Here is a 25,263-nt window from a genome sequence, read left to right as displayed (position 1 = left end):
ACCATGTTCAAGGACATAATGATTCCCATTTCAATAGTGCTTTAAAGTTAAGAAGATTTGTTGCCCACCAGGATTCCGCTCTGTAGACTGCAAAGCTGTGCCAGGGCTAGGCCTCCTCCCCCTCCCCATTCTATGCTCCTCATATTCATCATCATCTTCATCATAAGTCATTCAAATCATGATATAAATAATAAGTTATTTTTTATAAATTTATATATGTATAAACCACTACAAGTGGTTGTTTTGTAAACTTGTTAACAACTTTTGTTAACTTGTAAACAACAAGTTAAGTTTTGTAAAGTATTGCCTCCACAACAAGTCCTGTGACAGTGGTTGGATGAGGACTATGATCCCCATTTTACAGATGAAGGATTTGGAGCCCTAATTAATAAAGTGACTTGTCTAGAGTGATACAGTAAGTGTCAAAGTCTGGATTCAAACCAAAATCTCCTGACTCCAAATCGGGTACTCTTTCCAATATACCATACCTATTCCCTATATAAAGGGGGTTCAGTTCTACCCCCAGCTCTAGCCCCATCACTCACTGTGCTCTGAGTCATGACATACAGATGTTCCAGGGTCCCATCAAAGATCAGATCACTGCTCACTGCTGAGTCACTCTGGATGAGCTGAGTTGCATAAGGACGATGGTCACTTTCTGGACCCAAGTAAACCTGGATAATAGGGACAGTGAATGAGGCAAAGAGGGTGAAGAGGTAAGGACTGTGAGATATCCCAAAACCCAGAGATCAGATATTATAATGCCCACCCTTGGGTCCAGGATCAGGGATCTTAGACTACAGACAAAGAAGCCCAGAGATCAAAGACCACAGACAGGGTCCAGTCTTGGGATCAGAGCTAGTATAGCCTGGGTCAGAAGTTTATAAGTACATGGGCTTGGTCCCAGGATCACAAATGACACATTTCAGAATGGGATCCCCAGAAAAGTACTATAGGAAAAAAAAAAGCAAGAGGGAGAGGAATAAGGAAACCCAAAATTTTCTTCTTTCACACAGCAATGTATCCCTTTTAACATGCAGTCCTGATCCACCCTCACTCTCCCATGGGTGTCCCCAATTCCTAACCTCACCTTGTGCAGCTGCCCTTGGCTATCACCCAGGAAAGCAATGGTGTGTCCATTTTCCACACTGACTGCTACAGCTGTTAACTGGACATCTGCCCACTCCACCAGGGGTGTGGCTTCTAAGGGAACTCGACTGGCCATTGGGCTGGGCGTGTGGTCTGACCCACAGGGGTAGGCATCCAGTGTATCCTTAGTAGGAGGAAGAAATTTAGGGTGGGGTCACAACTCCTGCCACTATCTAGCCCAGGACCCCCAGGCGGCTCCTTCCACACTTCGGAGACAGTCTTAATCATCCCTGACAGTCTATGGAGTCCTTGAAGGCACTAAGTATCTATAGGATGGCATGACTATATTTTCTGAACCAAAAATAAAGATCTTGGTAAAACCAAAAAAATTTCTATATCTCTTTTCCAAAGCTTCACGAAAAAGTGTATTTTCTCTTCTTAAAGTTGGGACTTCCTGGAAAATTTAGGATATTTGGTCACTGGAGTTAAAGGTTCCCACCACCAATCCTCACCACCCCCATCCTCAGTAGAGTTCCTAAGTGGGAGGGAGAAAGAAGGAGAGACGTTAGGACTTGAGAAGGAAGCAAGAATCTCAGGGTTCCCTACCACTATCCCCACCCTGTCTCAACCTCCCACAACACAATGCAGCTGGTGCACATTACCATGAAACTCCCATGCTGCCATACTTGAGCTGGTCCCACTTTCTTCCCTAGAGATTTTGGTCCCTCCTAAGGTTCTCACTATCACTTCTGTGCTGACATCTGCCAAATCTACATCTCCAGTTCCCCCAAAAACTATTACTGAAGCTCTAGTCCCTTATTTCCAGCTACTCAGAGACCAACACCACCTCAAACTCAAGTATGTCCAAAACCAAACTCCATCTTCCTCACCAAAACAAATCTCCCCAATTCCCTTGCCTCACCACTATTCCCTCAGTCTTGAAGACCTAGAGCCGATTGTGACTTATCTTCTTCTTTATCCCCTTTACACTCTCTTGTCTCTCAAATTAGTCCCTTCCTCTCCATCTTCAAGGCCATAACCCCAACAGAGAAAAAGAATGTGGCATAATGACCAACCACAATTCCAGAGGCCTCATGCTGAGACATGCTACCCACCTCCTGATAGAGGCAATAGACTGAGAGTGCAGAATAAGACATTTTTTACAACATGGCCAATGAGGGAATTTCTTTTGCTTGACTGTACATGTTTGTAATAGTCTTTACGTTTTTTGCTTTCTCAATGGAGAGGAGAAAGGAGAAAGAGAGAGAAAAAAGGTAGACTTGAAAATAAAATAAAACTTAATTTAATTTTAAAAGAGAAGACAATTCTAAATATGAAAAGGTTTTATCACATGTTAAGTGTCATAAAAATAATAGTTATCATTATTATTATTAGTCCAGTTTCTTGACGAGTGGCTGGATTAAATTGATCTCCCTGACCTCTGGTCTCTTCCTCTCCAATCCACCCTGCTCACAGTACCAAAAAAAAAAATCTTCCTAAAAACACTATTTTCCTTGCATTACTCTCTTACTCCAAAATCTATGATGGCTCCCCAGTGCTTACAGGACCAGACCTAAGCTCCTCAGTCTAATGTTCAAGGTCTTCCATACTACACTCCCACTTGCCCTACCTAGCTCTAAACTCTCTCTCCAACACAAACACTAAGTTGTTCTCCTAACCCCAACTATCCCCCTAAGAGATACGCTGCGCTTCTTTCTCCATGTTCATTTTCGTTCATGCTATTCCCACCCCCTCTCCCCTGGAATCTGCAATACTGTCCCCACCCCTTTTCTACCTATACAATTCCAACCCCTTCTTCAATGTCCCAGTTCAAACTCCACCCCCATGATATTTTCTCTGACAGCTTAGCTCATACAAACATCATCACTCTCTGAACTACTTTGGCACACATTATCTGTACCATATAACTCAGCAGTTTATTATCAAGAATCTGATATCAATCTCCATTTCAAGTGTGTGTACTTTACCACCTCAGTTAGACAGTTTCTTTTGAGCAGAGACCATTTCTTTTGTATCTTCAGAACTTCTGGCACAGTATTGGGCACACAAGAAGCAATCAATACATTCTGATAGCTCTATTAAAACTCTTCCTCAATTCCCAACAACTTAGGAGCTCATGGAAACTTGTAGTGAGTCTTAGAGACAGGAAATGGCAAGGGAGAATAGGATCACCCATCAGAGAGGGAAAGGTACAGGGACTACAGGGTTACTTACAACTGGCAGCTGAGCACAGTTGGAGTTGACGTCATATTCGATATAGGCAATCTCAGTTCCATCCTCTGCTCGGCCATCCCGTGTATAGCAGGCATCTCGTGTCCGGTTGGCCAACTGGTCAACCTCATCTAATGGGAAAGCACAGAGTGCAGAGGCCCCAGAGACTCCAGCAGTAGGGGCACGGCCAGCAGTGGAAGGGTTGACTGAAGAAAAAGCAGCAAACAACACCTCTCCACCATCCCCTTGGGACCCCATCCCAGGAACAGCCACAGCAGCTGCCTGCACCAGTCCATAAGGAGCCCCTCCACAAGATAGTGGAAGCTCCACATAGGAATAATAATGCTGATCACTCAGGCAGACGCGTGACAAGTAGGGGCGGAAGGCTCGGGACTGAGCCTGCAGGTCTCGCCTCAAGAACAGGAAATAGACACTGGTTCGACGGGCAAAGGCAGTCACAAAGTGGTGGCTGTACTCAGACAGCCGGCCCACAGCTAGCTTGGCTGTCTCCTCATAGGAGAACGCAGCCTGTGGGTCAGGGGGACGCAGTGCACGGGTTGTGATGGGAGGGATGCCCCCTCCAACACCCCGGCTGGTATATCCTCGACCTACAAACAAGAGAGGCTCTCCAGTTGGACCCTGTTCTACCAGCCCCACAGTACTGATGGCTGGATCATTGGCTGCCACATACTGAGTATCCCCTGGACGCTCTGGACGAAGCAAGAGTTGTCCAATGTGGTCAAGGCGGCGCTGTTCACATACTCCCTGGTGTGCACTCCCACACACCACTAAGGCCCCTTTATCTCCGCCAGGCCCACCAGGGCTCACCAACAACAGCTGGTTGGGGTTGTCTGTGAGTTGGGCCTGTGGGCACTCAAGAGGCAACACAGGGGGCAGACAGTCTCTGCTGTCCAGCACAGGCCCCGTGGACACAGTGGCCTCAAGTGTTAGCTCTGAATCCAGTTGGAACAAGAAGTTGGTGGCCCCCAGATAGAGGGTCCCTGAGATTGAGTCCCTGACCAGATGCTGAAGGCGTGTGTTGTTGGGGGTGAAGGAGGCAAGAGTGGACTGTTGCATCGCAGAGGCTGGAGCACACACAGCCCAGAGCAGCTGCAGAAGGGCTGAGCCAAGGATAAGCATGGTCACCTGAAGGAAATAAAAATATGAAAGACAAACAGACAGAGAGGAAGAGGGGGTGAGTGGAGGAAGACAGGAAGGGGGGAGAGAGAGAGAGAAAGAGAGAGAGAGATCAATTAGTCTGGATAAGGAGATCTATAGGGAAAGGGCCTAGGTCGAACCCCTCTACCTGGGCTCTGATTTCATCCTTTGCCATGTCTTTCCCACTGATCATACTTTTTCATTTTCAATTTCTCCTTAATCTCATCTCATTCTCCTCTGCCATCCTGAATCTCTCTTTCCTTTTACTACCAAACTCCTACAAAGAGATATCTGCAAACACTGCTGCCTCAATTTCTTCCTCACCCTCTCCCTTCTAATACCTTAAAATCTGGTTTCCAACCCCACCACTCTACTGAATCTGCTCTTTCAAAGAGATCTACTAACTGCCAAATCCATTGGTCCTTTCTCAGTCTTCATGCTCTTTCATTTCTCTGCAGCTTTTCCAAGAGATTCTCTCCTCCCTTAGCTTCTCTCTCTCCTGGTCTTCTTCCTAACTGTCTGACCAGTTCTTCTCATTCTCCTTTACTAGACCATCAGCTATCTCCTTTTCCCTAAATAAGTGTCTCTCAAAGCTCAGTCCTGGACCCTTTTCTTTACACTCCCTCCCTTGGTGACCTCATCCACTCCCATGGATTCAATTATCATCTCTATGCAGATGCAATTATCCTCTCTAGGAGATCATCTGTTGCTTAGAGACCTTCTCTAGCCTTTTGACCAGAATCTTTCATCACTGAACCAAATCTATAAATCCAGTCTTCATTTCTCTCCTGAACTCCAGTCCTACAAATGCCTGCTGGACATTTCTACTTGGATATCTGACTGCTATCTCAAGCTGAACATGAAAGAAAATGAATGAATGAATGAATGAAAAATATTTTAAGTTCTTACTATGTGCCAAGCAAGGTGCTAAACCCTGGGGATACAAATACAAAAATGAGGGCAGCCCTTGTCTTGAAGGAGCTTACGCTCTGATAGGGGAAACAGCACACATAGGAGAGTAGTAGCCAGGAAGGAGCTACCACTGGTCTGGATACAGGGATGGTCATTGTGGCCATAGAGAAGTACAGTGACAAACTCATCTAAAAACAATGGCAGAGTTGACCCATGGTTCATGGTGCCAAGAATAGTCTACAATGAGATTCATCATCTTTCCCATCCTATTTTCACTCAAACCACATCCTCCAAATTTCCCTTTTTCTGTTGAGTACCACCAACCTTCCAGTCACCCAGATTCATAACTTCAGACTCTTAACTCTCTCTTCTCCTTCACCCTCAGACTTAATAAGCCGCCAAGTGCTATTGATTTTACCACAACTCTCATATACATTTCCTTTTTTCTCTTTTCACATAGGTATCACCTTAATTCAGACCCTCATCACTTCATGCACTCTCCAGTTCCTCCTCTCTCCAATCCATCCTTGACAAAAATCTTCTGATGTCACCCAACAGACCATTTTGCTCCCCAACTCAAAAACCTCCAGTGGTTACCTATTGTCCTCTAAGTAAAAATGCAAATTCCTCTGCCTGGCTGCTAAATCTTGTCATTTCTGCCTTCATAACATCTCTTACATATACCCCCTTCACAATATTCATAAAGCCATGATCCTAGGTCAGGCCTTTATCACCTCTCATCAAGATTACCACAATATTCCTCCAACTGGCCTCCCTGCCTTCCCTCTCTCCCTATTCCAACCCATCCTCCATTCATCTGCCAAAGTGATTTTTCTAAAGAGTAGGTCTGATCATGTCACCACTATCCCTGTACATGGTGCTCCAATGGCTTTTACCTCCAAGGATAAATATAACCTCCTCTGTCTGGCATTTAAATTTCTTCATAACCAGGTCCCTTTCTGCCTTATGAGACTTCTTACACCTGGCTTCCCTCCTCCATCAATCTGATGATCCATCTATACTGGCCTACTTACAGTTCCTCTAACAGGACGCTCCATCTCCCATATCCATGCCTTTGCACTGGCTGATCCCCGTGCCTATATTGCTCTGCCTCTGTGCCTTGACTTCTTCAGTTTCCCTGGCTTCCTTCAAAACTCAGTTCTAACTCCCCTTTCTGCAGTGGGGAGCTTTCCTGGTTCCCCCCCAGCTGTTATGGTCTTCTTTCAGATTACCTTCATATGCTATGCATACATCATACGTGTACCTAGATATCTACCAGTTGTTTCACTCACTAGAATGGAGGATCCTTGTAGCAATGGGGTTTTTTTGGCCTTTTGTTGCATCTCCAGTACCTATCACACAGTAAGAGGTTCATAAAAGCTTGTTGTCTAATTGGTTTAAAGCCCTCCACAGTATAGCTAAAACCTGCCTTTCCATCCTTATATCCTGTTACTCTCCTTCATGCCCTCAATCAGTAGGACCAGTCTTTAAGCCACTGCCCATCTCACCATTCCATTATGCACCCTGTGCACACAGGCAAGCTACTCCCCATGTCTGGAATGGAGTCCTCCCTCATCTCTACCCTTGAGCATCCTCATCTTCCTTCACAGTTTCCCTTAGGTCCCATCTCTGCTATGAAGTCTTCCCAGTTGCTTCTCCACACCTTTAAAGTGCTTTACTATGTACAGGTTGCTTCCTCAAAACACACACAAACAAGCCATAAACTTGAGGAGTAGCACTGTCTACTTTTTGTCTTAGAATATTCAAGGTCTACCTAGCACAGAGGTACAGAGTTAAGCATCTTGATGTCATTCCCGACAACTGAAACTCTCGTTTCAGTCATGTCTAACTCTTTATGACCCCATTCTGGAGTGGTTTGCCACTTCCTTCTCCAGCTCATATTTGCAGATGAGGAAATTGAGGCAAACAGGGTTGTGTGACCAGGGTCACAGTGCTAGTGTCTGAGGTCATATTTGAACTCCAGAAGATGAGTCTCCCTAACTTCAGGCCTGGCACTCTATCCACTGCATCACCATATGCATCTAGTAAACCCTTAAAATAGTTTGTTGGATTGAATTGAATCAGAGAATAAGTACGGGGCAGGGGCATAGCGGGGCACTCACTAGAGAGGAAGGAGACAAAAAATTAGGATCCCTGTGATCAGAGCTCTCTGGGCTTAGAATGAGGTAAGTAACAAGTCATGGTGAGAACCCCTGATATGCCCAAGGATGTGGAGAGTGAAAGAAAAGAATGGAGGACTTAAGTGGAAGGTGGGAGGGAAGTTCAGGTTAGGTGTCAAATCATGGTCAGAAGCCTGAGATTCCCCAGAGCCCAAGAATGTGGAGAATTCAAGGACACCTAGGGAGGAAAGGAAGGCTGAAGAGCGGGAGATAAGAAGAGAGGAGGAGGGAAGGAGGAAATGTTTTAGTCCGAGAAAAGTTAAAAGATCATTGCAAGATTGTCTTCCCCTTGTCAAGGGATTTAGAAATGATGAACATTTTAACTGAGATTAAAACAAGAAGAAAATGACAGGAAGGGGACAAACTAATATTCAGAATTAAACATGAACTTTCAGGCATGGGCCACGTAGGAATTTGTTTTGTCTGACCACGTTTGTTTGTTGCAAGAGGTTTGGTTTGGTTTGGTTCTGTTTCAGGGAAAGGGAAGTCAGAGGAATTAATACTAGGAATACTACTGGGATACAAGAATTCCCTAAATAGTAGACATTTAGGTTATACCTAAGAAGGAACTAGCGGGAGATAGGGGTATCGAGTGTTACTAAAAATAGGTAACCAAACACAGCCCTTTACTAGAAACTTACAAAAGCAAAGTGACTCCCCTCCCCATCCCCGTCTGTATGGTCATCCTGCCTGGAGGCAGAGGATGGTGAGATGACCCCCAGGGAACCCCTACAATCAGAACCCGCAGATATTTACTCCCAAGTGCTGATTTATCTCTGCCCCTTCTCTAGGTCAGGAGGTGGGAGACAGGAGGCAGACATGGACACCAGAGGAGCATTTCACCCTCCTTCCCCCAAAGGAACAGGAAAGTGCACAACAAAACAGCCAGGACCGGCATCAGGGTACCAGGAGGTGTGGAATAGGATAAAGGGCATACAGAGGCACAGAGAAGAGGGGAGGGGAGGAGAGGCGAGGAGAGGGAAAGGGGAGGGACAGGGGAGGGATAGGAGACAGAGAGGGGAGGGATTTGGGAGGAGAGGAGAGGGAGAGGCATCCCACCCCCATCCTTTCCACAACTTCACATGTTTCCTGGACAGAGGGACAAGGATATGAGGACATGTTGTATCCGGCCCAGCTGTGACAGAGGCCGAACAGGAGAGGGTGGGGAAGTGAGGGGGATAGGCAGAGCTTAGTCTGGATAACCATGACCAATGACCCAGTGCGGGAAAATAGATAGTCACAGGTCCTGGGGACTATCAGTTGGCTCAATGGACAGAGATTTGATCAAAGAGAATAGTGAGGGTTTAGGGGTAGTGGTCACAAACCACAGTCACATGGAGAGGGCAGCAGAATTGAGGGAGAGCTGGCAAAGGAATGAACTTGCTGAGTTCAGGAAGGCAAGTCAATGATTTAGTGACATTTGATGGAACATTTGGGGGCCTAGAGCTTAGTAGTGCCAGAACTTTGGTACATAAAGTCCCCATAAACACTGCCTCTCACTCTTCCCAGGAGACATGATCTCCCCGATCCTTTGAGGGAAACCACAATCCTGGCTCCCCCTCAGGCAATACCAGCTCCGAGCTCTCCCAGGGAACACTAGCTTCCTGATCCCAGCTCTCTCAGGAACATCAGCTCCCAGCTCCTCCAGGGAACACCAGCTTCCCCAGAGAACACCAGCTCCACACTCCCAACTCCCCTAGAGAACACATCAGGTCTCCCAGAAAACACCAGCTCCACGTTCCCAGCAAACTCAGGGAACACCAAGACCCAGCTCCCCCAGAGAACAGCAATTCCCACCAAGAAAGCTACTCTCACTGTTCCCCCAGGAACCATTATCCCTCCAATTTCTCCAGGGACCAATACCTTCTTCATCTCCCTCTAGGGATACTAGCTCCCAGTTCTCCTAGGAGAACACTAAGACCAAGCTCTCTAAGGAGACCACACACACACCCAGATCTCCCAGGGGACTACCACCCTTCCAGCTCCCCTCAGAAAACATGACCTCTGGCTCTCACAGCAGGCAAATATAGTTCTGGGGAGCTCTGCCTCTGGGCTCCACTAACTCAGATCTTCCAGATAAAGTCAAGTGGAGCCATGGGCTGAACTTACCTGGTACAGCAGGCAAAGCAAGCAAACAGCAGCATGGCCAGTATGGATCAGGTCACCTGGGCTGGAGAAAGAGCACATACTCTGAAGTAGTCTGAAAAGCTGAGGTCACAACACCACTCCCTGCCAGTGTCAGCAAGGATGGTGAAGCTGCTTGAAGGTTATCCCAACACCGCACATGGGAGGGAGGGAACAGGGCCACCCCACCCCTACGAAGGTCATTACGGTTCACAGGAGGCTGTGGTCAGGCTTTCCCCTCACTGTCCCCACAGAGGGCTGAGAGGCAGTGAAGTTAGCTTGGAGGACTGCCACTACACACATTCCAATGAGGTGGGGGTGGAGGAGGGGAGCAGGGTACTTGCATTCCAGAGTAGGTTACTGCTCCCCTCCCAGGACTTCAGGACTGCCTCCCCTCTCCCCACACCTACCAAGCAAGAGAACCATGGAATTATAGGGTCCTCAATTTCCCTATACCCCAAAGGAATGACCCCAAAGGAATCTTTACCCAGTCCTGGTGACAGATATTTGGGGCATCTCTGAGGGAGAAAGCCCAAGGCAAATTAATCAAAAATAGAGAAGGAGGCAGGTTTCAACCCAGTGTGGGTCCTGGAATTAAGAGATGCCCTAGTCCAGTAGCTCTTAACCTTTTCTGTGTCCTGAGCCCCTGACCAGGGTGAAGTCCTTCTCAGAATAATGTTTTTGTAAAAGTTGAAGGAAATGTCAAATTTCAGTTAGATGTTAGTGAAACTAAAGAAGTAATTTCTTTTTCCCCATCCAAGTTCAGATTACGGAGCCACAGTTAAGAATCCCAGCCCTCCAAGTCTAAGTCTGTGGTCTAGGATGTGGGGTGAAGAGAGGGGTGGAAGGGAAACTAAGCTCCACAGACAAGACAGAACCAGGAAATGGTTCTATATGCTTGGCAGGTTTTGGAAAGCAAGGAGTTAGAACAGGTGATCAGAGAGAAGGTGTCTGGGAACAGGAGCACCAGGAGGCTAGCTAAGGATGCTGGCCCCATTCTATCAGGTGAGTGGGTAAGCTCTCAGCTTCAAGTCCCATGTAAGCTATCACATGGCATCACAGCCATGACCACAAGATACTGACAACAAAGGCAGTGACCTTTGAGCTTACAGCTAGTCTCTCTCTTTCCAGTTTCTGCCTCCTACAATCCAACCTGCATATCTGTAGTGGTTTCACTAATATTCCCAAAGTATCACTTTCACCACATTCTATCTCAGACTCAAATACCTTCAGCTGCTACCTGTCACCCATCACATCAAACCTAATTTCTTGTGCATGATTTTCACAGCCTCAACAGACTATACCCACTTATCTCTCACCACTTCTCCTCTCCATGCTGTTTTCCCATCCACCACCCAATACCACACTCAAATGCAGCTTTTCTTTTCTCAGAATGTTTACTGCTTTAAAAGGCTGAGCCATTCTAACACTTTTATACATTTAATAAACATTTATCAAATAACCATTATGTGAAGAGACCTTAAATAAGAGAATCCCTGCCCTCCTGAATCTTCCATTTTTGTAAGAGATTAAGAGTAGCTTCTCCATCAGTAAAGAATCCCAAGGGAATGACTGAACAAGTTGTGGCATGTGATTGTGGTGGGATACTGCTGTGCTGTAGGAAAAGACAAGCAGGGTGGTTTCAGAAAAACCTGGAAAAACCTATATGAGCTGATTGCAAAGTGAAACGCACAGAACCGGGAGAACATTGAACACAATAACAGGAACATTGTGCATTGAACAGCTGTGAAAGGCGTATGTTATTCTCAGCAATGCAATGATCCAAGACAATTCCAAAAGACTTATGAAAAATGCTCTTCACCTCCAGAGAAAGCACAGATAAACTCTGAATGCAGATAAAAGCATACCTTTGTGTTTTTTTACTTTCTTTTTCTTGGGGGATTCTGTGGGGGGGTGCCTGTATTTTCTGTCACAGTATGGCTAAATGTCTTTTACATGACTGCACATGTATAATCAATATCATATTGGTTGCTTTTTCAAGGAGGGGTGAGGGAAGGGAAGGAGAGAATTTGGAACTCGGAATTTTAAAAAATGAATGTTTAAAAACTGTTTACTTGTCATTTGAAAAAAAAATAAAACAAAGGACCCCAAGCAAAGTCTGGATAACAATCTGTCAAGGGAATTAAATGAGATTCCTTATCAGATAGGATTTGGATTAGATTATTTCTGCTTTCTCTTCCAACTTTGAGAATCTATGATTCTTAGATATAATGTTTTAAGGTAAGTGTACTAGAAAGGTTCAAAACATAGCACTCTAATAATAGCTAAGAGTAAAAAGGAATATGAACAAATGATTCTCAAAAGAACTGTGTATTATTAACAACCATTTGAAATACTGCTCCAAATCACAATTAAGAGAGATGCAAACCAAAACAACTCAGATTTCACTTCACAACCAACATATCAGCAAAGATGACAAAAGATGAGATTATCAATATCGAAGGGTTGTAGAAATACTGACATACTATGGATGAAGCTGTGAATTAATCCAACCATTCTAGAAAGCAATTTGGAAATATGCTAAAAATGATTAAAATGTCCACACCCTATGACCCAGAGATTCTACCAAAAGGCATACGACCCCAGAGGTTCTACCAAAAGGCATACGGCCCAGAAGGTCAAGGATAGAAAGAAAAATCCAACATATGTCACAAAATCATTGTAACAGTACTTTCTGTATTAGCAAAGGACTGGAAACCAGGGAGATGTTTATCAATAAACTATGGTACAGGAATGTGATGAAAGGTTACTGTGCTAATGAAAACTACAAATATGAACCCAGAGGAGCATGGAAAGATATAAATTGAAAAGGGAAGTAAGCAGAACCAGAAAAACAATCCTACTCCAATGCACACTTAAGCAACATTAACAACAAAACTGAACACTGTGTAATTGGCCAAGCCTGGCCCCTAAGAAGACATATGAAAATGCCCTTTGCTCCATTTGCTGAATGAGTGGGAGTCTATGGGGGTAGAACACAGCATACATTGCCAGACTTGACTCATGTGGCTCTCTTTTAATTTAGTTCTTTTTTCTAGAGATGCTTCTTTAGATTAGGGGAGAGGAAAAGAGGATGGGAAATGAAGGTAATATGAAAACAAAAAAAAATAACAATACTTTTTAAATAGTAGTTGACATTAACAGAATACTTCGAAGTTTGCCAAATTTTACGTGTAATTTCTCATCTGATCCTCCAAATAATCCTGGGAGGTAAGCACTGTGACATTATTTTTCTCCACTTTAGACATGAATAAACTACAATTCTGAGAAACTTCAGAAAAACCTTGAGTTGAGTCTAGGGTCACACAATTAGTAAGCATGACAGGCAAAATTGAAGCCCAGGCCTCAGTGACTCCTAAACCTGCCCCCTCTTTCCATTACACCACAATGCCTCTCAGGTATGTGATGCCCCAGGGGGATGCTCATTGCCAACAAGCAACAGGGAAAGTTTCATCAAGCATCTGAGAGTTTGGCTTTGAAGACTGGGTAGAAATCTGGCAGAGGAACAGAGAAGACATTCTCGGCATGGGGAATGGTTTGAACAAAATTACAAAGGCAAAGAAGGAGAGGGTACGCTCAGGAAGAAGAGACTAGCACAGTTGGTCTAGAACAAAGAATATGCCAAGGCAAGAAACATTTAAGATAAAGCTGGAAAAAGAGAGAGGCTCTAGGCTATGAGTGGCCTTGAATGTCAGACAAGAATCTTGTGATTTACTTGGCAAGTACCAAGGAGTCACTGAAAATTTCTGAGCAAAGGAAAGAGATAACACAACTCGGTACATAGCAGGAACTTAACAAACATTTGTTGAATTGAATTCAATGGTCAGATCTATTCCAAAGGAAAGGCATTCTGGTCATGGTGAGAAGGATGGATTGGAGGACACACTGAGAAATGGGGAAGGGGCCCTTAGAAGCTATTTCAAACACCATTCCTAGGCCTTCTTCCCCAAAGAAATCAAAGAAAGAGGAAAAGCATTCCATGTATACAAAAATATTTATAGCCTTTTTTAATGGTGGCAAAGAAATGGAAATTAAGGAGATGCCAATCAGTTGAGTAATGATTAAACAAATCATGATATATAAATGTAATGGAAAACTATTGTTGAAAAGAAGAGGTGCCGAGAAACCTGAGATACCTCGTATGGACTGCTGGGAGCTTAACCAGGAAAGTTTATACAATGACACCATAAAAACAAATAAACTTTTAAAAGACTTAAAAACTCTACTCAACACAGTGACTGAGCACAATTCCAGAGGACTATTGATGCATCATACTACCTCCCTCCTGACAGAGAGGTGATGAACTCAGAGTGCTAAATGAGATGTGTATTTTTGGACATGGCCAATATAGGAATTTGTCTTTCTTAAGCATGTATGTTTGTTCCGGGTGTTTTGTTTTTCTTTTTTTTTCTGATAGAGAGAAAATGGACTTTTGTTAATTAAAATGATTGTTAGAAAGAATACCCAGGTAGGTAGTAATATGACTCATACTAAGGGGATGGCAAAGGGAGAAGAGAGGATGAAGGGATGTAAGAGAAAATGTAAAACTGGAACAAACTCAACAGCACTTGATAGGATATGAGAGGTGAGAGGGAACAGCTATGGCTTTGACTCAGTGAATGGTCAGGCCACTCACAGAAACTGAAAAAAGAAAAAGAGGAACAAGGTGAAAGATAATAAGCTTGTTTTGGGACACGTTAAGTTAGAGGTTCATGTCATATTTCCAGACAAAGACGTCCCGTAGGAAGGTAGACATACGGGTCTGGAACACAGGATTGGAGAGTGAGAGAAATTCTGGGGTCATCTACATAAAGTTTTTTTTTTATAGTGAGATCTACATATATAATTTAACATGGTAGTAACAACAATGCTTATCTTTCCCTTACCTTATATATAATAATACATATATAATCTTATCTTACCCTTTCTGACCTGCCTATGTTCTCTCCTTTGTATCTTTGTCTCAAGGATGCTCTTTTTTTTCTTTTTTGCATCACTATCACAATCCTTCCCCCTCACCACTCTGCCCTGCCAAATAAAAACTTCCCTAATAACAAATAAATACAGTCAAGAAAAACAAATTTGCATTTCAAAGGTCTGAAAATGTATGTCTTGCTCTACATCTACAATCTATCACAAAAAAGAAGGAAGCACACTTTGTGATCAGTCTTCTAGAGTAAAGACTGGTTCATTGATCATTTAGTTTCCTTCATAACATGGTGTTCATTTTATAAATAGTTCTCCCGGCAAAAAAAGAAAAAAATGTTATTGTGAATAGCTTTACTATGAATAGTTTCCCTCAGTCTTTGGTCTCTTTGATGTTTATAGCTGGTCATCGGGCAGCTAAGTGGTGCAGTGTCAGTCTTGGAGTCAAGAAGACTAGCCTTATGAATTCAAATCTGGCCTCAAATACTAGCTGTGTGACCCTGCACAAGTCACTTAACCCTGTTTACCTCAGTCTCCTGAAGAAGAAAATGGCAAAACACTCCAGAATCTTTGCCAGGAAAACCACAAATGGGATCACGAAGAGTCAACACAACTGAAACAACTGAACAATGAGAAGTGGTATCACTAGGTAAGAATAGGAACAATTTAGTAACTTTCGGGCTATTGTTCCAAATTACTGTCCAGAATGGTTATGCCAATTGACAGCTCCACCACCAGTACATTAATGGGTCTATCCTCCCAAAGTCCCTCTAACAATTGTCATTTTCCTTTTCAGTAATTATTCCTAATCTAATGGACACATGAAGAGGCACTTCAGAGTTGTTTTTATTGCAGTTCTCTGGTTATTAGTGACTTGGAGCATTTTTACATGTGGTTCCTGATAGCTTCGATTTCTTCCTTTGACACTGCTTCCACAAATCCTTTGGCTAATATATCCATTAGGGAATGGTATGCTCCTTGTCCCAAGGGAAGATCAAGTAGGCAATAGGAAATGCCAACAAGAAAGGAAGGTTGGACTGGCACTGGACATCAGGAAGAGAAAATTATGGGAGCCTTTAAGTTCTACATTCCTTGGTAAAAATATAATCCAAGATTTAAGAGGATTGAAGTCACAAAACAACACGGTAACATCTATACTACTTCAACACAAAGTTTAAGTCATAATGTGAGTCCTCTTTTTTGAACATTCAGATTTATCATTTCAATGAGACAACAGAAATACGAAGCCAATCACCTCTCTTCAGAAACAGCATGGTCAATTCTAGGATATAGAGAATGTATCTGTAAGCCTGGAAAACCTGATATCAAGATCTTCCTCATAATGTCTTAGTAACCCCAGGTCCTTCTCTTAACTTTTCAGAGTTCTGGGCAATTATCTAAGACTTTAAGTTGAAAGGAAGATATTAACCTGAAGTGGTAGGGTTTTTTCCACCTGGCAGTTACATATGTCATTAAAACCATAAGTCCAGTCCCTATCCATATCCTATTATATGCTTAGCACTGGGGAAGCAATGACAAAAATAAAATTATTCCCACCCTTGAGCTACTGTCCTATTATCAAACAGCAGATCAAGCAAATAAAACATAATGTTTACCCCCTTCTAATTTTGCATCACATCTATTTAAAACTCACGCATTCTTTGGGGTGGTGTGTACACACACACACACACATACACACACACACACACACTTGATTTATAAACAGAATTAAGTTGTGTATGTTATAAATAATGGTAAGCTTAGCATCTTTAAAAAAGCAAGTCAGTTGATTTAGATTAGAAATTTTAAAGAGCTGTAGATACAAGGGATATATCTAGCCATTTCGTTAGTCTTCTAGTTTCTTTTCTTTCTTTCATCTTTCTTTCTTTCTTTTTTCTTCCTTCCTTCCTTTCTAGTAAATGTTTATTTTCTTTGTACCAGCAGAAGCATTCAAGTTGGAATTTATTTTTTAAAAAAGAATGGCATATATATTGTATACATGCATAGTAAGTATAAACACATATATGTATGTGTGTGTATATATATATATACATATATGTATATGCCCTAAATATCTTGGATATCAGTGTTTACCACAGAAATTTGGTGCAAATATGTTTCCAAGTTAACTGTTTCCCTTCTAATTCTAACTGCACTGTTCATATCTTTGTAAAAACTTTCCAGTACAATTTATTTCCTTTCATACTTGAGCTCCGTTGTTTGGACAATGCTTTCTTATTCACAGTTGTGAAAAGCTCTCTCTTCATTCTCATCTAATTTATTATATGACTCATACACAGGTCATGTAAGCCATTTAAAACTTTTTGTGGAACATGGTATCACACAGAAGCCTAATTTCTCCCAGAATGCCTTTCCATTTTTTCAGCCATTTTTGTCCAGTAGTGAATTCTTACCTAGCAGTGGGTACCCTTGGGATTACCAACCCCTTTACTGCTGTGTTCAGTTGTTTCTGATATTGTGTAACTAATGTGTTCCACAGATCGACTCTATTTTCTAGTCACCACAAACTCATTTTACTCATTTACTGCTCTGTCATTTACTCTGAGGTCTGGAACTGCTAGACCTCCTTCCTTCCCACTTTTTTCATTATTTCCCTGAAAATTCTTGACCTTTTGTTCCTTCTTTTGCTGTAACTTTGTTTACTTCAATAAAGTAATCCTTGGGTAGTCTGATTGGTATGGCACTGAGTCAGTAAATTAATTTAGGTAATATCATCATTTTTATTACATAAGCAGTGCCCAGCCATAAACAATTAATTCCTCTCCAATTATCTAAGTCTTCCCTAAGTTCTGTAAAGAATGCCTTGCAGCTATATTCCTATGATTCTTGTGCATAGAAGTGATAGTTGAAACTGTCGACATGGCCAGGGTAAAGACTATTGAACGAAAAATGATCAGGAAGAAAATCTGGATGAGAATTAAGATGAGGCTAAGAACCCAGTAAAGAGGACAAAAGGAAAGACCAGAAAACAGGAGCATCATGCCCAAGAGAGATGAGTATCCAGTAGGAAGGTGTGGTTAACAATGCCAAAGGTTAAGCAAAAGCTGTTTATTTGAATTGGAAATTGGAAGCCATTGGTGACTTTAGAGAGACTATTTCAGTAGTGTGATAGAAGACTGCAATGGGTAGAGGAAGAGAACGAGAACATTAGGCACAAGGTTTTTTAAGTTTGATAGTGAAAGGGGAAATAGAGATAGGACAGATAGTAGCTGAATGACAGAAGTAACAAAGAAAGGTTTGTTTTGTGTTGTTGGGTTTTTTTTTTTAGGATTGGGAAGATCTAGGTAGCTAGCAAGGAATCAGCAGAAAGGAAGATGCTGAAGATGGATAAAAGAGAAAAGATGGCTACTAGAGCAAGATCCTAAGAGGTGGCATGAAAGGGGACCGGGGTACAATCCTAACAAGAGATAGATATTTTTTCAAGGAAAGAGGAATGGATGATGATATGGGAAAATGTTGAGAAATGGAAGAAGGAATCTTCTTAACTTAACAGATATACTACCTACTATAAGAGGAGGTGGGGGGTGGGGATGAGGAAGGTGAGTAGAGAAAAAATTGTCTGGAACCATCATTGAGAAAATGAGATAGGGCATCAAGAGTGGAAGGATCAACTTTTTCCAAACTGCCTATCTTTCTCACCCTCCCCTAACCTACCTCCACATACATACACACCCAAGAGGATAGCTGATTAAATATTGGAGCTGGTCATGGAGCAGAACTAGCCCCAACTGATGAATGGGGGTGAGAATACTCAACCATGACTCACTATTCTATAAGCAGCTAAGACCCAGTCTCAGGCCCCTTCTTAGTCAGGCTTTGACCACCAAGATCAAGACCTACCCCTCCAATTCCCACTTTTCTCCTATGGTACTATTGCCACAGGGAAGGATATGACCATCTCTTACCCTATGGTTCCACTCAGTATCCCCATGATTTAGTCATAGACTGCCTAGACAAAAACATGCTTTCTTTACTACCATTTTCTGCTCCCTTTTATGCCATCATGTTATTCTAACGCTCCCCTTCTTACTAAAACCCTTCTTCTCTCACTCCTTCCTTCCTCTTACAATCACAGAAACCTTGTTCCTCCCAGAGGCACTGCAGCCCTGACTACTAAGTCCAATAGTATGTGTTGTTTCACTCCTGCCCCCACAAGACAGCCAAGAACAGTAAGGAGAGTCCTCACTGCCACTTCCAGATCGTCCCCATCCCCATCCTTCTGCCACCATCACTCAGCAACATCTTTGAGGTTCACTACATCCAGATTTATCACCCTATCCAGATCCTAGTGGATGTTCTGTAATAGCTCTCAGATCCTTCTCCTTCCTTTCTCAGGAAGAACACCTAACTCACAGTCTTCTTTCCACCCCAACCCCTGCTTTTATAGTTAGCAACTTCAGTTTACATAATGCTGTCCTTTTGATTACTCTTGCTTCCCAGGTCTTCAATTCCCTTCATCTTTTAGTCTGCACCCTCATTCTATCTAGCCACACACAGGGGACAAATAGTCCACTTCCACTTTCCAGTGCCCTGAAATTATCTGAGCATAACCTCCCATCTTTCCATTTCTCCCTATGCCTCACCTCTCACCCACGCTCTGTCCCCATCAGGACCTCCTATTCCACTGCTCCCTGCTCTCCTAGTTCATTCCCTTTCCTCTGGCTTCACTTGTCTCCCCCTTCCAAATCTTAGCCCTGTAGTTAACAAATTTAATGTTGCACACTGACCTCCAGCCTTGAGTTCCTTTTCCTCTCATCCTAGCAGTGTCCCCTCATCCCTTTTCAGATACTAACTCTGACTTACTTCCAGTCTATTTTCTCTACTACGTATATGCTGCTGAATGATGAAGTCAGTCATATTATTGTGCTGATTTCAGTCCACTGCAAATGTATTTTATATAATCTCAACTGAACCCTCACTGTTGCATGACAAACCTGCCACCTTTCCACGATTGACTACCATACTTCCCACAAGATGTGTTCTAAAACAGTGATGTCAAATTTAGAAAATCACAAATTGACATTATCCATGTTATATTTTCATTTGTTTTGTTAAACATTTCCCAATTACATTTTAATTTGGTTCCAGTCTTACTGGAGTTTTGGGCCAGGGAGTTTAACATCTCTATGCCAAACCTCTCAGGACTGTGCATTATATTTGACTGGAAAAACTGAGTTCCTTCTGGTCTTCATTTCTAAACTCCATCACTCAATATATTAACGTAAACTCCAGGGACACCCTATTACATTCAGAATCAAATATAAAATCTTGTTTGGCTTTTAAAGCCCTTCATAATCTGGTCCCTTCCTATTTTTTCCAGTCTTCTTACATCTTACTTCCTCCCACCACCACCCCCATACCCTGAAATCTAATGACATTGGCCTGTTCTCTGAACTAGACACTCCATCTCCCTCCTCCAGGCATTTTCACTGGCTATCCCCCATCTCTAGAATTCTATCCTTCCTTTTCTTTGTCTCCTGGCTTCCTTTGAGTCTCATTTAAAGTCTATAGAAATAGAGGTAGGAGGAGAGAGAGACACAGAAAGACAGAGAGAGAATATCTGTCTGTACAAACAAGATACATGCATAGACATAGATACATCATTTGTATAGCACTGTTGTAATATTGTCATCCCCCCCTCCCATTAGATTGAGATTTCCTTTAGAGTAGAAACTGTTTTTTGCCTTCCTTTGTATCCTCGATGCTTAGTATGGTGTTTGGCACATAGTAGGTTCTTAATAAATACTGACAGCCATAATCCTTCATTCCTCCGTTGCTCATCCTCAAAAAGAAGGTATTGCTCTTCTCCTTACTAGACTCTAGTTTTTCTACTTCGGGGCTTGATCCCATCCCATCAGGCAGCTCGATCCTTCAGTCATCTCCCCTCTCTCCCTAATTTTCAATCTCTCCTTATTCCCTAGTTGCTCCCCTACTGCCTAAAAATATGCTCAATCTCCTAGAAAATTCACCATTCTCTATCTCTTCACCCTTTCGTAGCCAAACTCTTAGAATAAAAAAATTTGTCTAAATTTATTGTCTCCACGGTCTCACCTTTCACTCCCTCCTCAACCCTTTTGAATCTGGCTTCTGACCTCACCATTCAACTAAAACGGCTCTCTCCTATATGAACTGATCAGAAAGAAGGAAGGAGAACGAGAAAAATTATGTACACAAGGACCATAATAATATACTTGGGAAGAACAAAAAACTGAAACTTCATGCTTTGTAATTATTATACCCAAGCTTGACTCCAGAGAAGTGATTTATATACATACATATATATATATATATATATATATATACATACATACATATGAAACCTTTCTTCTTTGAAGATGTGGGGGATTACGGGTGTAAAACATTGCATGTGCTGTCAGATGACACTCATGTGTTGCTTCGTTTTGTTGAATTGCGTTTTTTATTTTTTTCTTCTTCATTACAAGGGATAGGTTAGAGAGATAAAATCAGAAATGCAGCTAACCTATAAATATAAAAATAAAAGGGATCATTTAACATTTTTAAAAAAGAACCTGATCTCTTCAAGGTTACCAGCCTTCTTTATTCCTAAACAACCTTTTGTGCTCTTGACCTCTCTGCAGCCTTTTATACTACTGAACATCCCCTCTTTCTGGACACTTCTCCGTAAGGATTTTCTTTTCTTCTTACCTGACTCATGCTTCTTAGTGTCCTTTGTGGGATCATCACCCCCATCTAGCCCTGCTATATATCCCAAGGCCCTTGACCTGAGTCCTCTTCTCTTCCATATATTCTCCCTCTTCTTGGTGATCTCATCAGCTCCCACAGGTTCCATGAATATCTCTATGCCAATAACTCCGAAATCTACATATCAAGCCTGCATCTTCATTCTGAACTCCATTCTCACATCTCCAATCACCTGTTGGATATCTTCTCACACTCAATATATCTAAAATGAAACTCATTATATTTCCCCCTAAATCCTCCTTTCCTCTAAAACTTTCTCATTTCTCTCAAGGGTATGTACCACCAGTATTTTAGGGTCACAACCTAGAAGTCACAATTTAATCAAGCAAGTGCTTATCATGCACTGGGCACATGGTGTACAGATACAAAAGTGAGATGGTCCTTACCCTGAAGGAGCTTACATTCTGCTAGGGAGATACTTATTCAATAGGGGCAGCTAGGTGGTGCAGTGGATAGAGCACCAGTGCAGGTGGATCTGAGTTCAAATCTCACCTCAGATACTTGACACTTACTAGCTGTGTGACCTTGGGCAAGTCACTTAACCCCAATTGCCTCATCCTGGGTCATCTCTAGTCATCCTGATGAACATCTGGTCACTGGATTCAGATGGCTCTGGAGGAGGAGTGAGGCTGGTGACCTGCACAGCCCTCCCTCACTCAAAACACAAAGTCAAGTGCAAGTCATGTCATTATTTCTCTGATGGCATGGTCTTCTTCAGCAACAAAGGATGAACACACACTTATTCATTGATGAGTAAATATAGCACATATATATAACATATGATGCATATATGCATACATGTATTCTATATTACATATCTGTGTATACATATACATACACATATATTAGGTTATGGGAGATGTATATATATGTATGTGTACACATACACACATACATATGTGTGTGTGCATATATATACATACACACACATATATTCAGTTATTAAGAAGAAGCTTTACCAACTGAGAGCAAACAAGAAAGACCTCTTGAAGGAAGTGTCACCTGGGCTGAGCCTTGCTTGAAGGAAACTAAGAGATGGGGAGAGATGATGACAAAGCGCATCCTAGGCAAGAGGGGAGAGCCTGTGCAGAAGCAAAGAGGAAGGAGATGTAGCCACTCTTGACTCTTCCCTCTTGTTCCCCCTCCAGCCCCATGCCCACCCAGATCCAATCAGTTAACAAATCTATCTTAATTCTTTCTCCACAACACCAATGGCATGTATCCCCTTCACTCCATTCATGCCACATCCACAGTAGTTCAGGTAATCATCCCCTCTCTTATAGGAAGAATACTCCAACAATCTCCCAACTCCCTTTCTACATCCAGTCTCTCCTCTCTCCAATCCATCCTCCACACAGCTGTCACACTAATATTCCTAAAATACGGGTCTGACGATGTCACTCCTCTGACTAGAGAAGCATTGGTGGCTCCCGACTCACTGCCTTTCGGATAAAGTAGAAGCCTTCTCTGCTGGGCATTTAAAGCCGTTGGTAAGCTGACTCCAGCTTATGTTTTCTAATTACACGCTACTCCCCCAAATACACAGTACACTCTATCCAAACTGGTCTATTTGATGTCCCTCCTTCATGACATTCCATCTCACTCCTCCTTGCCTATGAACAGGCTGTTTCCCATGCTTGGAATGCTCGTTTTCCTCACCCTCACCTCTTAGGATCCCTAACTCCCTTCAAAGTTTCAATACTTCCTACAAGAGGTCTTTCTTGATTCTTTCAACTGTTAAGTGTCTCCTCTCAAAAAAAAAATTTAGTCTTTATTTTGTATATGTTTTATGTTATCTGTACACACATTGTTTCTCCCACTAGGATATGAATTCCATTTGTTATTTTTTTTCTCTGTATCAACGCCTAACGGGTTCTGGCCCCTAGAAGGCACTTAAAATGTTTGTTGAATTGTCTATCAGACAGAAGCAAGGGCCCAGCTGGGGTTACGTGCCATCAGTTTGCAGTAGGTGAAATTAGCTTAATTTGGCCACTGGGCCTAAGCCTAAAAGCAGCAGAGAAAATAGACAGTAGGGGTTACCTAGAGATGAGGATTAACAGATTCAAGACATCAAGGCATACTACCATAATAAACAGTGAAATATTAAAGTGGCAACTCATGGTATGATCTAAGTCTTGAGGAAAGTGAAACCAGGGTAGTGGAAATAGAATGGGTGATCAAGGATGAGTCAGAAGTCCCGGAAGTCATTCGTGAAAAGAAATCTTGAGTAGAGGGATACAAGGTTATTTCCTGTCTGGTACTGGTCTCTAGTTATCTCCTCAGCTGGACTAATCATTCATGGAGGACACATCTCTGTTTCTACTCCAGGGCACTCTGCACAGGGTTGCCTATATATTTTTATAGGGGTTCTTATTTACGACATGGACCCTTTGGGCAAACTGGTAGAACCTTTCTCAGAATAATGTTTTTAAACTCCCATAGAGGGAGTCTCAGTAAAGCTGTACCTAAGGTATTAGGGAACTGAGCTCTGAGGGGGGTTGCAGGGCTTGGGGAGCTAAGAAGGGAAGGAGTGGGGGGGATGAGGGAGATAATTAGGGGCCTGAGTAGGGGGTGGAGCACCTGAATCTTTTCAGTCTTCAGCTTCCCTCTGTTCTGTCTGGCCCCAACAGGCTGATCTCCTAAGTGACTCGGGGCTCTTCTGTATGCTGTTGGTGGCCTGGGGGGTCAGTCTATCTCAGATAACAAGAGTCCAAGAGACAAGCCAGCCAAGTCAGAGAGGTTTCTTTGGTGTCCTGGGGAGGCCTATTTAGAAAAGTTCTTCTGTATACTCAGACATCTCTTGTCTCTCATATGAGAAAAGGCAAGAGGGCACAGATCCTAAGACCCCCAGATCGACTACCAGTAGTAGGAACAATCAGGAGACAGTGATGACCTTGGCACTCAAGTCTGCTCCCCACTAACCAATCCTCCCTGCCCCCTGACCCAATCAAGTGAAAGAACAGCACTGCAGGGAATGGTCAGTACACAGAAGAGGCCAGAGAGGAGGGGCTCAGAGCTGAACCCTGAGCCTAGGCTCCACAAGGAAAGAGCTGCGAAAGAGGGGGTGGGGACCAAGCTGGGTGGGAATGGGGAGGCAGTAGGCCACGGCCCGGCCTGGGCACAGCTCCCAAAATAGCTCGGGGGTTTCCATTTTTAGTGTGGAGAGAACAGGGCAGCTCTGTGGGAGCGGGAACAACACTGCCTTTGTTTATCCGCCCCAGGCGGGTGGGGGAAAGGATGAAGGTGGGGGGGAGAATGAGTGGCATGGAAGAGAGGGTGTGGGGGTGAGAATTGAGAAAGGAGGATGGAGAGTAGGAGGGCTGGAAAAGGGTGAGTAGGGACTGGCTGAAACCTCTCTACCCCATACATCCCACTGTGGGAGAATAAGGGAATTTCCTGCTTCCCATGCCACTGACTTGGGTCATTTTCAGATCCAGACTGGAGAAAAGGCAAAGAAGGGATGTCTTCTCTCTCAGGATCCCACAGGCTCCAGAAACTACTTCAAGACACCACTGGACAGACAGAATCTAGAGATCTAAAGTTCCTAGTTTGAAAGGAAGAAATCTATGTCTGGATGTATTGCTTGCTTCTGACTTTCTTTTAAATCAAGGCATTAGATTCCAACCGCCTTCACTTCAATCTCGGAGGACAGCAGCCTTGGGAGAGACCTTGGCAGAGCCCCACCCCCCCCAAACCCCCAGACTGCAGGGTACCTATGGCACAGACCTGGTAACAGACAAGCTCAGAAGGTCCCTCAAGCTCAAGTGTACTTCTCCCTAACAAAAGACATAGATGGGGCTTTCCCTAAAGACTAGTTAATGGGGCTGAAACTGGGGAAGGGTATTTGGATGAACCTAAAGTCAGAGAATCCCCTCCC

General features: G+C 43.1%; 1 protein-coding gene across 5 annotated transcripts in view; it reads right to left on the bottom strand.

Moving 5' to 3' along the window:
- PLXNB1 (plexin B1) overlaps window positions 1-25,263 on the bottom strand; it is a 72,014-nt gene that overhangs the window by 43,947 nt on the left and 2,804 nt on the right. For all 5 annotated transcript variants that reach the window (XM_072654736.1, XM_072654751.1, XM_072654764.1 and 2 more), the window contains exons 2-5: window positions 9,681-9,741; window positions 3,325-4,467; window positions 1,091-1,273; window positions 546-674 (exon numbers count right to left, since the gene is read on the bottom strand). In XM_072654736.1, coding sequence (XP_072510837.1) covers window positions 546-674; window positions 1,091-1,273; window positions 3,325-4,467; window positions 9,681-9,741 — 1,516 coding nt within the window. The remainder of the gene's footprint in view (window positions 1-545; window positions 675-1,090; window positions 1,274-3,324; window positions 4,468-9,680; window positions 9,742-25,263) is intronic.

The sequence above is a fragment of the Notamacropus eugenii genome, chromosome 1, assembly GCF_028372415.1.
Source record: "Notamacropus eugenii isolate mMacEug1 chromosome 1, mMacEug1.pri_v2, whole genome shotgun sequence".
NCBI classification, from domain to species: domain Eukaryota; kingdom Metazoa; phylum Chordata; class Mammalia; order Diprotodontia; family Macropodidae; genus Notamacropus; species Notamacropus eugenii.
This window is presented reverse-complemented; position numbering and strand designations above follow the sequence as displayed.